Below are 15,062 nucleotides of genomic sequence, written 5' to 3'. Positions count from 1 at the left end.
TACTTAAATATGAAATTTTTTCTAGCTGGTTATATTTCTAAGGTAGTTCTTGTTCTCTCCTTGAAAGGCCAAAGCTAAAATAAAAACCCTGAGATAGGTAGCATGTAATAGTTGGGTGCATTTGTGTATACCATCGCTTTGCCAATATTCATTTCTTTCTTACACGTGACCTTGTATGTTCTTATATCATTTTTCTAGACACTGTAATGAAGTTAAAAATTCATTTTCCTAAACACTGTAAGGCACAGAAGTTCTGTTGTTCCCAGTATAGCTCAGAGTACAAAGCAGAGATTGTCCAAGGAGGTGGGCAGCCACTCAATCCTACATGAGTAATTCAGTTATCATGCTCCTGAACCCAGTTAAAAACAGCTTTCTGAAATATCTGATACTGTTCTAAGATGTGATACTGTGTGATTTGACTGTAGTGACACAGCAAATTTACCTGGGGGCCTCATCAAGAACTCACTGAATTAACTGGAGAAGTTTCTCTTGAATTCAGAGCTCTTTGGTCAGGCCCATAGAAACAAGATGTCCTCACATGTTGTTCATGTGCACATTCCAAAAGTGGTCCAGAGCTATCAGAGTTATTTAGCTGTGTTTTGGAACTCATCAAAAGTATTCAACTGTTTGGGTTATAACTTTTATTTCTATGAGTCTCACAGATACACCAGACTACTTCTGTAGGGTTTTTTGGGTTCTTTTTTTTTCCTTGGGTGTAATTGCCATTGGTCCATTGAATTATCATAGAAAAAGTAGATAAAATTACACTTTCTCAACCAGTCTTACAAGGTAAATACTCCTTTGCAAGTTCACTGGTAATAATAATAACAACTCTTTCTTTTCTTTTGTTTATTAAATGATGAAAAACCCAAGAAAAATATCAAGGCAAACACTGTGTTTTGTAGCTTTTCCAAGCAGTCATTATCAGCATGTGAACATGTTTCTGTACTGGCAAAGTAGAGCAGGAGATTGACAGGCAATGTTTTGATATAATCTATTGTTTCAGTTTAAATATGTCTACATCTGCCTGATTTTTTTTTTAAATTCCAGTCTAAGTCTGAAAATATAGCTATATATTTGGTTCAGAACTTTCTATCCTTCATTTTTATGTCAAATATTCTTCTCAATTGAATGGGTGCAATGATGATCACATCTGTTAGTATAAACTTTACTAGCACCAAAAGAAATACGAGTATTTTCAAAAAGTCAGAACAATTTTTCTTTAGCTGGCAAATATCTATTCTCAAATGATAACTTGAGATGGAAACAATTAAAATTTGCTGTAATGGTATTTCATATTGCTACAGTTTTCTTTTATGTGGGAAGAGGAGATGTATGATGCTGATGATTGCAGGGATCGAATTTTTAACAGTTCACTTTTATGTTACTATTCAACTTTTGTGTTACTATCCATAGTCCTGACCTCTCTTAAGACACATATCACTTAATGCAGCACTGTAGCTGGAAACATGCATGGACCCAAATAGTTTTACCAAACTATTAGCTTATGCTGAATAAACTTGAATTGTTTTTTTTTTTTGTTTTTAATGAAATACATAAAACATGAAATGTAATTAATACATTAAATATAATTTAATGACCCTTAAGGAAGAAAACCCCCTTTGTGACAAACATGGATGCACACCCCAGTTCTTGCTAACTGCATCTTGCCAGGTTCATCTGACACCACTTGTACCAAATACAGAGAGTTCTTAGAAGCAGAGATAAGAAATTACTCTGAGATGTTTGGAGCTTTTAATCTCACGAGGGAGGCAGCTGTCTCAATAACTCCAAATAAAAATTGCTCTCACAGGATCAGTACCCCAGTCTATACTTGTCTTGAAACTATTTATTGAAGAACTACTTTGCTGTCTTCCTCCAAGGCTCAGATGTTTTCAGATGGAATCTTTCCACTCTGAGGATGTCACTTAAAGATGCTGAATGGTGTTCTTTGAATCTTGTTTAATCTCTCAACAAAACAAAGAAACAGACTCCAGAAGAATTGCTGTCCTTATCACTGGCACTTCATTTGTGGAGAGCTGAAGGGCAAACCAGGTTCTCAGCAGAATAAATTAAATTATTCTGACTTGGAGCAGCCGGGCCAGGGCTGGTTGTGGGGCGAGAGCAAATCCTCCTTTTTAGGGAGGACTGAATGTGGAGTTTGCTCCTTCTGGAAGGTTCTGTGGTGCCAGCACAAAAACCAGCCCTGCTCCTGCCAAGCCCTTCCCAGCACAGCCTTGGCTGCCCAAGGCCCAGGCGTGAGAGGATCCTGGCTTTGGGCTGCAGCCAGAGCCTCTTCTGCTCCATCCCCAGCCTGGCCAGGGAAAACCTGACCTTGGGAGCATCTCCAGGGAATGGAAGGATTTGTTTGTAGGCTGCAGCAAAGGGCCTCAAGCTCAGGCCTTAGAGCAGCCTGGGAAATGAGTGCTCCTCCTTAGTGGTGTTGGTGCTGAACATTCAGTGGATTAGGGATAGCAAATAAACATGCTCCTTCACATTCAGGGGTGGGTTGCAGGAACTCTTACCCATAATTTTCAGGAATGTAACAGGCTTCCACAGAGCCCAGCTTTCAGAAAATTCAATTAGTCTTAGTAAAGAAAAAAAAAAATCTGTCTGGTTTATACATTTTCTCATGAAACACTGTCACTCTTGATCCCCTCCCCACCTCTTCTCTTTCTGGGATGGAGACACAGTGTTCATTCCACACATTGGCTCTAGAACACTTAACATTATTTTCTGGACCACAGCAGTAAGGGAAAACTTACCTTAAAGAAAAAAAATCCACTCTCATTAAAGAATGAAAAAGCATTTAAAGCATTGTAAATCTCTTATGTCCACTCTGGTGATATTTTCCCTTCAGTAATGGATTTTAGCTTCCTGTTGCAAGCACCAGGGAAGATATTACAAAGCCAACTTCAGTTCCACCTCCTTCCTTCAATTTTTCTCTGTCTTTCAGGTAAGAACATATACCTGACATTGGAGTAAATCTGTACCAAGTGCACACAGAGGAAGGAAGCTGCATTTCTCTCTGCATGACATCCTAATTATTATTGATGAAGCATTCTTTTCCTCTAGAATATGCAGTCTTTAGTCCATTTACATCTCTACTTAAGAGTTAAGACTCAACTGGAATATCTGAACTGAACTTTCTTCTCACAGCTATATCAGTAAGGGGTGAAAAGTTAGACTTCTTAATTTATATGATAATGGAGCTCAAGTTAGCCTGAGATTCTTGATCCTGCATTGTTTTGTTAAGTAAAGGGAGCAGTCAGAAAAGAAAATATAGCATCAGTACTTTTACCTTTGCAATAATACAGCATCAGTACTTTTACCTTTGTAATGTTCAGCCTGGCTAGATGAATGTTTTGAAGACTGGTACAAATTTCATAGTGATTGGGGTAGCAAAAGCAGGAATGTTTTTTGAACAAGCCTAATCCACAGGGTTACTTGATCAAGACCACTCCTTTCTTAAAGCATTAATAAATGTCTTCTGTATTACAGTAGACTTTTGAGGGACATCACATGCATTTATTACCATTAAGAATTTTAACGTTTAACACACCTGTGCATTTTTGTGATGGGAAAAGAACAAAGGTTGGAGAAAAACGTTTTCAGCCCTGAATCTCCAGCATGTAATGTGCTTTTCTTTGAGAAAGTGTGAAGATACTTTGAAAGAAGTAAGGGTTTAAGCATCTAGACCTCTTCCCTGCCAGCTCAAAGAACAGCCAAGTAACACAGATTTGAGTAGTAAATCTTCATTTAACTTTAATTTTTCTTACTGCTGGCAACAACCTCCAAGGAGGTGATGCTAGTATAATTTGTATAATCTGTTTAGAAACTTCCCCAGGTTTTGAGCAGGTTGTTCTATTACTTTTCTGCAAAACTGCTGATTCTGTAACTGCTTGTTGTATGCAGCTTTAAGAGCAACCTGGAATTTTTTTCAGGTACACTTCAGAAGGCATTTTTATTTTCGGAAGCCTTACTGAATGGAGTTTGCTTCATGTATTTGTAAAAGACAAAGTTACAACTTGAAATATGTTTGCGTTTTGATATGACAGTTATGTGAGTAGTGTTTATGTATTTGCCACCAGTTTCCCTAAGAAACACACAGGGATCCCAGTTCTATTATTCTTCAAAGATAGTGTTTCAACTTTCATTTTACAATGGGAAAATGCAGTAATATGTTTTTGGAATAATTATAATGTCAGGTGATATGGCAGGTGTCACTCTGTCTCCACTTATTGCTAGAAGTTTTCACAGCCTAGCAATTGTCATAAATTTTTTGTTGGCACAAAGCTACAGTTCAATTTAGATATGTGGAAATTGTAAGCTATCCCTAATTTGCAGAACTTGCTTTAAGTTTCGTTTATCACAAAAATTAAATCTGTAATTACACTGGGTAGCATAACTGAGGTTGAAATTAATCTGTGACCCTAAATGTGGTTTGGTAATATAAAATATGCAAGGTATATTTGAATTTTACCAGACTATTTTATAATTTGGCATCAGTGTTAAACAGCTGCTACCTTGAAGTGTATCAATTTGCTATACACAAATTTAAAAAAGAGTGGGAAATAGTTCAGACACTATTCTGTCACCGTCTGCACTTTCTCCACAAATTGCAAACATGTGGAACTGCCTATTTTAATACTAGTTTTCTTGGGCCAAGAGGTTTTCATCTTTGAGAAACTCCATGTTACAATTTACCTACCCCAAAGGAATCGGATGACAATCTGATTTAATGTAACTTCAGATTTAAAGTAACAATATGACAATATACATTCCTCTTTTATATGTTTTTTTAATGTACTATATATGGGTTGAGGACATTTCTCTGTAAATGTTTCCAGATGAAATATATCATCTTCTAGATGCACAGATAGGCACAGTAACTCCAAACTAAATCAAGAACTTACCCCAGTGTAAATTCGAATGACAGAAATAGACAGATGTAATGTATAACTTCCAAAAAGCTTTTATTTTTCTACGCAATTAGCAGAAATTAAATAACCAGAAGACTGATTCAGCAAAGAAGCTGAGTGAAATTGCCAATAAGAGGTTGGTAAATACAAATTTTGCATATTGAATTTTATTTAAGCAAATTACTTTTGCGTATTTATCTATCCATCTCTGTCAGATCTCCAAAAAAAAAAAAAAAAAGGATCAACTGCATTGCTTAGCTGTTAAAAATCCCCAAAATAGTAAAGTCTTACTGAAGTCTACTCTTATTTTAAAACTGAAAAGCTGTTATAGTCTCTCAAAACTTTCATTAGGCCCCTGACCACTGAAATTTGGTCTGACGTTTCCTATTGCAGTAACTAATTTACTTAAGAAGAATTTGGTTTAATCTGAGTGTATTGAATCTTGAGCTCTTCATTCAGCATTGTTTTTATGATTAGATTTTCCCAAAAAAGCCCCTTCTTTTCCAACACAGCGTGTTAGGAAACAGAAGGAGTTGGATAATCTTTACTCAGGTAAGCTGTAACTGCCCTGACCAAGGGTTTGGAATGGGCTGGTGCCTAAATGCATTTTACACATTTACCTGTCAGTGCATGTGGGTAAACCTCCCTGTGACACAGGTGAACATCACTCTCCCACCTCACACAGGCCTTCTGACTGGTTTTTCTTTCTTGTTTGTGTGCTGATGCAGTCCATCTTCACAAATCTGATAAATCCTTGCCAAGTATGTCCCAGGGCCATGTGGAGTTACAGCATGTGTGGATAGGCATGGGGAGTAATTCTACAAGTAGCAAAGACTTTAGTAAAGCTGACAAAGAAACCTGGAGGAATGCTGAAGCCATTAATAATGCTTTTGTGTAGGAAGCTCAGCCTTGTCAGACAGTTAATAGCAAATATCATGCTTTTCCAGTGGAACTGTGTAACCTCTGTGCATATATTAGTTGTGAGCTGTTCCTTTTTGGAGTCAGTGGAAAATGCTTTATTCATTGGCTTGAATCCATGGTCCTGTACCCAATCTAATTTGGGTATTCCCACTCATCATAAGTAATACCTTGTTTTTGGTAAACATAAGTAGGCTCTAATAAAATATTTATGCAAGGTACTTGGACTCCTGTGCAGAATATTGGCTTAACAAGAATGAAATTAAAGCTTTGGGTGTTGTAATAAAAATTAAACACAATAAAATAATTCTGAAGCCCAAAAATAAATAAAATTAATTTTAAAAATGCATTATTTTTTTCTAGATAAGTGTGAAGAGTAGAGATGGGGACTTGATTTGGTCAGTTTATGAGAGTAAACTCTCTATTGGTTTCCTTCCAGTTTGTCAGTGCCAGAGAGAGATAATATAAAGGCAAACAAGTTTCCAGGACTTCCAGGGGAGGTAGATCATAGCAAGCTTAACTCACTGAATGATGTATCTCTGTGTGAGGCTTGAGGCAGTGTTCTCATGTTAAAATGCATTAAAGCAACCTGTGAGGTCTAATCTGTGTGCCAATGAAAAGGTGAGCCGAGCTCTCTGCTGTAACAGTCTGTCATGGTGCTGGGGAAATAAAACCCGTTGGTATAATTGTGCAAATGTTGGCTACAGTGAACAGGAATGCTGGGCCTTTGGGATTGCTCAGATGGCATCTTCTGTACTTTTTTCTGTGTGTCTGAGATGGGCTGGTTGTCACAGCCCTACCTGGAACTGGAGAACTCAGTTCTCTGTGTTAATGTGCCATCACCTGCTTTCAGATGTGTTTGTTTCATGTTTTCAGATGTCAAATGAAGATGGCTGTAGTTTGCTCTTTTCCTTTTATTCCTGTTTGGAAAGGATAAAGCTTTGAAGATTGTGGAGTATTCTTATATTATTTTAATGGAAGCCAAATAATTTCCCCCATGGTTGTGCAGACACTGGACTCTGTTTGCTTGGAGGGTGATCGCTTTCCCTCTCCTTCCAGAATGTAAAAATTCATCATCTTCTTGTGATCATAGATACCAGTCGGCTTTTCTAATCTCAATAAACATTGTGAGGCCATTACAGCAGCCTCTAAGATAAGAGACCAGAAAAAGGAGTTGCCTTACAATTTCCTGAGAATTGCCACCAAATAAGCAAATAATTCTTCAGGCTTTGTATGGGCTAGATAAATCAGTGTCTCATTTTGGCTACAAATTTGACAGCTTCTGCCATGAAGGAAAAATTCAGTTTCTGGTCTTCATCTCAGAAGAGTTTTTTTAATTTCTAGCAATGACCTGGAATTGGGAAAGGAAAATCAAATTCTTGCCTGTGTTCAGATTGCCCCCTTTACCTCCCTAACTTTGCCTGTATTCTGAATCATGAAAAGGGCTCTGAATATGTGTCAACTCCCAAGTACAGATTTGCTGAAATAAATTGCTTAAATTTATTTATTTGAATTCATTAACTCTTAAGTCCTAGTAAATCAAAAGTAGGAAGCTAAAAAGTAACAAAAATGCAAGTTGCTATCATATTTTGAGAGCCAATTTTACCTAATCCCCAAAGAATGAAAATTTAATGTGATCATCTAACCAAGTATGATCCCAAATCCCTGCAGTTGTTCATTTAACTGTAAGGCTAGAAAAGGGGAACACACTAGGGTGCACCAAAAGATGTTTTCAACAACCTCATGATAAGAGAAATTCCAGCTTCAATCATGATAATTGGTTATGAATCTGTCCTCTTGTTCATTTATACCAAAGCCATATACACCAGTGGTGTGATTTTAATGTTCTGTGTGACTGTCCCATGACACACAGAATATGGAGGACATTAAAACCATCCTGGGTTTATTCTCATTTAAGTTCTGGAGGATCTCATCCTGACTTACCTGCACATGTGGATTTGTGTCCTCATTCTCCTCAGCCCATGTCTTTGAGACCCTTCTGGGTGATCACCTCCCCAGCTGAACACTTCTGTGCTTCCTCACTCAACGTCTGTGCAGCTCTGACCCTGCAATTTTGTAATCAGACATCAATGTCTGATTGTCATAATTGTGTGCCTATTTTGCATTCAGAATTACCAAGATTATGCATGTCAATTAGGTATATGAGTCTGCAATTAGATATTGCACATTCTGGTATTTGCACATGGGAATTAAGCATACAGTTGCCCAGGAATGTTTGTGCACACAGTTGGACAGATCCCCCAGTCAAACAAGGGCTCCAAAATGACAGCAAAAAGAGACTGAGGTAAACCAGTTTATTACTAAAAACAGCTTTTTAAGTTGTAAAGTTCAAGTATGCTTTTTGGCTCATTAAGAGCAAGGGACTCCTGCTTTTTGAGATCTGTTTGGTTTCTGAAAGTTACTGAAAGTGGAATTAAGGTGTTTTTTATGTCATTCTGAAATCATATATTTTTTTTCTTTAAACTAATATTACAGTGGCATATGTCTTGCCCTGACATTTTTTCTCTACTATTTGGGTTGAAATGGCCTTTTCTGTTTAGCAGTTCTTTTGTACTTTTTAGCCAGTTGTAAACACTGAAATAGCACTTCACAACAACATTGCCTCCCCTGCTGTTTCCCACCACACAGGGCTTCATTTTCTTCTTACAAATTAATTGTGTTGTCTTCTTGTGTAGAACAGTTTTTAATGAGTCTAATATTAATATTGAGTGATAAACTCCATTTATACTTCAATGATCTAATGATTAGAATCTACAATGACTTAATGATTAGAATGCATCATCTTTTAGAGGTGTGTACTCTCAAAGCTAATTGTTAGAAAAAATAATTTTTATTAACTATCACATTCCAAAAACCTGCAGGGAAAATCGTTATAAATTACATAAAATTACTATACAGATTGAAAAGAAAATATGAAGATGATCTTTAAATAAAAACACAAAAAAAACCCCCAAAATTATTGGATTGAATAAGTAGCCAAAAATATAGGAAAACTGTGATGCCTTTGCATTATTAAACATAGTTTAGTGTTATTTGAAGAGTCAGAAAAGATTAACTGGGAATTATTTTGTTAATTAGTGTATGTGGTCATTTAAGCCTAAGAAGTTGGTCTAAAGTATTCAGAAATCCTTCATCATCAACAAGTCTACTGTAAAAACATCCTGGCAAATAAAACCTTCCTGTTCATGTTTCAGCATTTCAGGGAACACCTTGACAAACTTTTTGCAAAAGGAATTGGAATGCTGGACATTGCTTTAAATGAAGCTTTCAACATGCTCAATGAAGTAAGTTGATGCTTTTCAGATTCTTTTTGTTTTTCACCTCCTTCTTGTTTTCCCTTTTTTCAACTGAGTTTATATTCCTGAAAATGTTTTAAAAAGTTTTCTCAAGTATAATAATGTATTTTGTGGGAAAAATACTGAAGTGTGTTAGTCTGCTGGAAGATGAAAAAAAGTCGTCTAAACTAAATAGCAAAATGTCTTTTGATTGAAGGATGTTCCTTGGAAATAAGAGCTCAAACCCAAATATTCTCAAAAAAAGTTTGACAAGTGTGCCTGCCTTTATGCTGTGTGATCCTAGATTAATTAATGGTTCTAATTCCTGTGTATTCATCTTGAAGGGCAATATTGATTGATTCTTTTCCAGGCATAAAATCTTAAAATGAAAAAAGGAGTATCTTCTTCCACCCACTGCTCATGTGTTCAGTTAGACAGTGTGGAACTAATGCCTTCGTGTGGTGCATGCCAAAAACGACAATGGGAAAAGGTGCATGAAGTAAGGACACTGTGGGCTGTTTGTAGAGGTTTTATTAAGAATTGTAGGCACCAAATAGAGTCCTGGGAACCAGAAAAACAGTATGAATGCCTCAGTGCAAGAGATGTTCTGTGCTGGTCCTCCAAATCATGTAAACTGAAAAAAAAAATCACATTGCAGAAGTGAAGAACTGAAACAAGATGTGTTTTGCTTTGGTTTAAAATCTGTGAGGTAACTGGAGTTATAATGATCAATGTGGTATAAAAATCTCATTAGATAATCTGATAGCCCTGAGACTAAAGGGATCTGACATCCCATGTGCTGAACTGCACCCATGATGAGAGGTCTGTAAGATCATGATGGATTCTGCTACAGGTATGCTCAGATCTCTTCAAGGTGCTCTATTTATTGCTTCTATTTATACTTTCAAATAAAGTTTCAGATAGGTTCAATCCTTTTTGCATGTAAACTTCCAGAAATGCCAGCATAAAAATATTTTCCATTTTATACAGGTATATCTGCATTGTCTCTGGGAGATTCAATTAAAGCCACCTAGGCCAGAGGAAAAGCTAAATCTCCCCTTAGCAGAATACAGAAAACCATTTTCCACTTTGTCTGTAGGATGTGACCTTTATGTGCCAGAAGCCTATCTGAATTATAGGTTAGCTAAGGATGTCTTTTCTTCATTAAAAAAATAAATGAAAGTGGGTGAATGGGGAGGGGGAAGGAGTGGGTGGTGGTGTAGTAAAGGAAAAAAAAATAGAGAAAGCTTTGTGTTACACAAATAGTCTATAAAGACTCTTGTTGGGTTTTAAAATGGTTCAGGGGTTACACTAATTAAACTCAGTCAATTTTGCCTTGCAATTACCTTTCAATATTTGCTGTGGTTGTCAAGACTTGAAGATGTTTGCCACTGATACCTTTGAAAAGCACGTTTAAAAATCCACTTCCAAATTCTTTCCAATTGTCAATTTATGCAGTGCACATTGTAGAGAGGAAGAATACAGAAGTGCTTGGTACAGTAGTTAGACACCTACTATGTCATGTGACAACTGCAATTATCTCTTTTGGTGACAAATGTGCTCTTTGAAGTGATTACCTTTAAAAAAATCATAACCAATTAAATAAAATTCTGTGACATTTCAAAGACTGTTAATCACAACCAACTGCTGTAAATGTCAGGATGCATTGAAATTTTTGCTGCTAACTGATGAATCACTGAGTTAATTGTAGTTCATCATAAGCCCCTTGTCATTGTTATTATTATGGAAAACACTTTCATCACTCTTGCTATTCAATAAAATTAAAAGTTTTAGACAAATATGAGAAGATATTACTCATCAAAGTATTTGAATTTAATCTCATTCTTCAAAATATTCAGATAACAGTGTAGAATAATGCAGATGCATACAGAGTGGTGTTTTAAAATAAATGTACAAAGGCACTTCCCCTTCATTAATTTCTCTTTTCAGATACCTTGTCACTTTTAAAATATATCTTCCATGTGAGGAAGGTATCCCTGGAAAAAGTAACTTCACCTTTATGTGAAAATAACCTCTGTAAGATCATGAAGGAATCCCACTTTAATAATTCTGGTTCTGGTTGAGACTGGAAATCCTGTCATGATGGGACAATTTTGAGTGACTGCCTTGCAAATTACACAGAGGCAGTGATGACAATACAGCTGACCCTGTAAATCCACACTAGCTGCCCTTTTAGGCAGAGTGTTTCTGGTCCTGTTTGCTGACGTTTCTGCTGGATGAAAAGGAAGCTGATCCTGAGGAGAGATGCAGGTGATGGAAATGGCTGTTGAATGTGGGTATGATCACCCAGACACAGAAATGTGAAGGCAGAAAAGACAGAGGACTTATGGAACCCAGCACCCACCCTTTTCTACTGCAGGCATTTCTACAACGATGAAATTTTTAGGAGAAATTTTTAGAAAAAGTGGGTTTTAGAGTTTGGAAAACAGTAATATGTAAGGGCAAACAGAATATGAAAACAGTGAATATGTAAGGGAAAACACACTGTGGAAAGCTTAAAAGACAGAGCTGTTGGTAGTTAAAATCAAACCAGAATACTCTGAATAATTTTTCGTGACTGCAGAAGCAGTCAGAGTCCCTGCCAGGTAATTCACCTATGAACACAGGTACTGCTTTTTAAATGGGACCACCCTGTTCTGGGGCACAGCAAGGCTGGGGAGGTGGGACAAGGTAATTCTTACTTGGCTTTCTCAGCATCAAGAGTAGGGTGATAGGATGAGGCCTTGCCTGACCTCAGATGTGATAATGTACATGAAAACTACAAGGAAGTAATTGTAATATCCCATTTATTGATATTTTCATAGATTTTTTAAGTGTTCACACAGAGAAATTAAAAATCAAATAATTTTAAAACTTGGCGCATTTTTTGTGCTAAAAGATGGATGTTTCACCAAAGTACCTCAAATATGTAATGCACAGAACAATAAGAATTTATTCTGCAACCAAAGCAAATGGAGACACATGGATTCATAATCAGAGCACCAGAATGAAGAGATCAAAGCTCATAATATGACCATGTGTTTGTTCTTTGACAGGGGAAAATCCCATTTGTATAAGGATGAAGCTTCCTTTGCTTATGCCAGAGGATTGCAGATTTCTGTCTGAGTACCTGTGCTCAAGTACTGCACTTCAGCACCCTGAATTACTTACATGTATTCATTTTGGTAATAGGAGAATCTCAGAGTATATAAATATGAACTGGGTTCTCCCAGATAAATATTTAAAGGAAAATAGCATATGGAATGTAATCCTGAGTGAATATGAATGAATGCCATATGAATAGTCAGATGTCTCTCAGGAGTTGTGTATCTCCTGTGCTTCTCAGAAAAATCACCATTCATTACTTCTTTTTGTGTAACCTGTTCTTCTAAAATGATATTTAAATCAAAGCAAACCTTATGGATGTATCAACACTCATCTATCAAAACCAGGGGAATGCCATTTTAATTTTGGGTAGTGCTACATTTATGTATGTTTCTTATTTTTCAATTCACCAAGAACATAAAATCTATGATAAAATGTTTTCAGCCTGAATATTTTTTGACTTCTTCTAAGGATGCTAGAGATGTGACAAAATCCACGTGTGATCCTGTCTTCATGTAACAGGAATGTGCAGTTCCTAATGGTTGTTTCCTTTTGCAGTTCAATCACACGGGACAAGGAAGCATTTGCAGCCAGGCCATAATGCTGATCACTGATGGAGCTGTGGACACATATGATACCATATTTGCAAAATACAACTGGCCAGACAGAAAAGTAAGTGTGTTATCACCTTTACTGAATGGGAAACCCAAAGCTTCATACCCAATCTAAAGTGTGTATCTATTGAAAAGTCAGTTAACAATCATTCTAATTATCTATAAATGATTTTGGATCTCTAATTAAAAAACCGCTTATATGATATTGCCTGAGGATAGAGATGGCCTTTTATGGTAATGGACTTAGGTTAATAGGATATAAAGGCACTATTTCCCTTCAGGTTACATTTTTGAGCATTGTATAATCCTTCCCCTGAGACACATCATTAAGTATGAGAAAAAATGTTGTTTTCTCCCAAAATACACATTAATAATTCAATGCTTTTTCAAGCTGAAGATGGGTATGTACTACGGACAGCAAGTGGCTTACTATGACAGGAGAGAGGAGATGTAATACTCAGTATTTTTAATTTCTTCATTTGGCAGAGTGAAGGATAGAGCTGATAGTTGGTAAGATTTTATTAAAAATGTATCTGGCTCTATTGATCTATACAAAGAAATTTGCCCAGAGTTAAATTACCTTATCATATAGCAAGTGGAAATTTCACAGTAGGGCAGAAATGCCTTGAATTTATCAGATGAGGAAGCTCTAGTGGGCCCTGTTTCTCTATGGGAAATAATCTTCTTCTACATTTTGTCTTCAGGTGAAGCAAGTTTTGGGACTATTTTAGGAAGTTTTTGTTGTTCTTTGCCATTTTACATGCCTATGGAAGCAACAACCACATGGTCTGAGATGCAGTTTGAGCAAGTAATTGATTAATGTGACCGTGCTGCATGGAGTCTATATTCTGTGTAAAGTAGTTGTTTTAATTTTCAGCTTTTAGTCATGTTTCTCTTTTATAAAATTCCGTTTATTTTCTGAGTGACTTCTCTAGCTCTGTTTTATGCAAATATAATACCATTCCACTGGAAAGAAGGCCTAAAAGCTGAAGGCTTTGTGGCCAGCCCTGCCTCTCTTACTCAATGGGACGCCATCTAATTTAAGTTGTTAAGCCCTCAGATATTCCATGAGAACATTTCACTTTATCTAACAAAAACTGTTGTTAAAGGAGATTCTCAGAGTCTCTCAGAGGGTTGTGCCTCTGGTGCTGCATTTTCTTATTCTTTGGAGTTGGTTCCTCTGTTAAGAAGAAGAGACTCTGGGGAAGCTCTTATCGTAGGGAATCAGCAAGGAAAGAATTCTCTGAAAGAGTATTTTCACAAAAACATGTGTTGTGTATCTTTCATGTGCTAATCCTCAGCTCCATCTGAGATAACCCCGCTCAGCACAGCTGTTGCAAAAAGCAGCAGGAGAGGTTCCCATTGGGAATTCTTCTGCAAAGGCCCAGCATCAGGAGTCCTGCCTTGTTCAGCAAGGACATGATGTCTGGGGAGCAGCTTTTAGTTAATATTCAACTCAATATTCTACTCAGTTCTTCTAAAAATATTTAATGTATTAACACAGCCTTGTAAATTGTGTTTTAAGAAACATGTATGGAAAAAAAATCAAATTTTTTTTCCTCTTTTCAGCCTGAAATGTTTCAGTATGAAAAATGTAAAAGATTTCCATATGTAGGCTTTAATGTATTAGAGCTTTGAATGTCTTTGTTGGATTTGTTATTCTAGAAAGGAAGGCTGTTGAAAATGCAATATCCTACATATTTGCAGTGTCAGTGTGCCTAGAAATTATGCATGCCATGCACTTGAAATTCACTACCTTTGCATTACACCCTTTATTATCTCCAAAGCTGGTTTTTACATTTATAAATCTCACCTTTGAACTGCTAGATTTTTTTTTTAATGTACATAATTTTCCCTATTATCTGTGTACTACCCTGCCATCTTTTTTATAATTTATGTTTTTCCTGCATTGTGATACTGGGGTGGACAGTGGTGGAAAAGGCAATAGCTCTAATTGAGGTAAATTCTGAAGTTTTTGTTTATCTCAATTACCTGGTTAGCAAAGTACCAATTTCAGTTAGAGTTGATCTAATGTTAGATAACAGCAAATAGTTTATAATTAGTTGCAGCATAAGTTTTGTTCTCCTATAGAAAGGAAAGAAATCTTTATACAGCTGTGAAGACTCTAAAAGTTTGTCAGCGAGAATCTCTAAAAATGGAGAGTGAATACAAACTTGCAGGACAAAAGCACCAATTCATGTTTTCTT

General features: G+C 36.5%; 1 protein-coding gene across 4 annotated transcripts in view; it reads left to right on the top strand.

Moving 5' to 3' along the window:
• CACNA2D3 (calcium voltage-gated channel auxiliary subunit alpha2delta 3) overlaps positions 1-15,062 on the top strand; it is a 454,430-nt gene that overhangs the window by 253,714 nt on the left and 185,654 nt on the right. For all 4 annotated transcript variants that reach the window (XM_064723753.1, XM_064723751.1, XM_064723749.1 and 1 more), the window contains 2 exons: positions 9,056-9,145; positions 12,800-12,913. In XM_064723753.1, the coding sequence (XP_064579823.1) occupies positions 9,056-9,145; positions 12,800-12,913 (204 nt within the window). The remainder of the gene's footprint in view (positions 1-9,055; positions 9,146-12,799; positions 12,914-15,062) is intronic.

Source organism: Zonotrichia leucophrys, chromosome 12 (assembly GCF_028769735.1).
Source record: "Zonotrichia leucophrys gambelii isolate GWCS_2022_RI chromosome 12, RI_Zleu_2.0, whole genome shotgun sequence".
Classification (NCBI taxonomy): Eukaryota; Metazoa; Chordata; class Aves; order Passeriformes; family Passerellidae; genus Zonotrichia; species Zonotrichia leucophrys.
The sequence above is the reverse complement of the archived record's forward strand: the minus strand, read 5'-3'. Positions and strand labels throughout refer to the sequence as shown.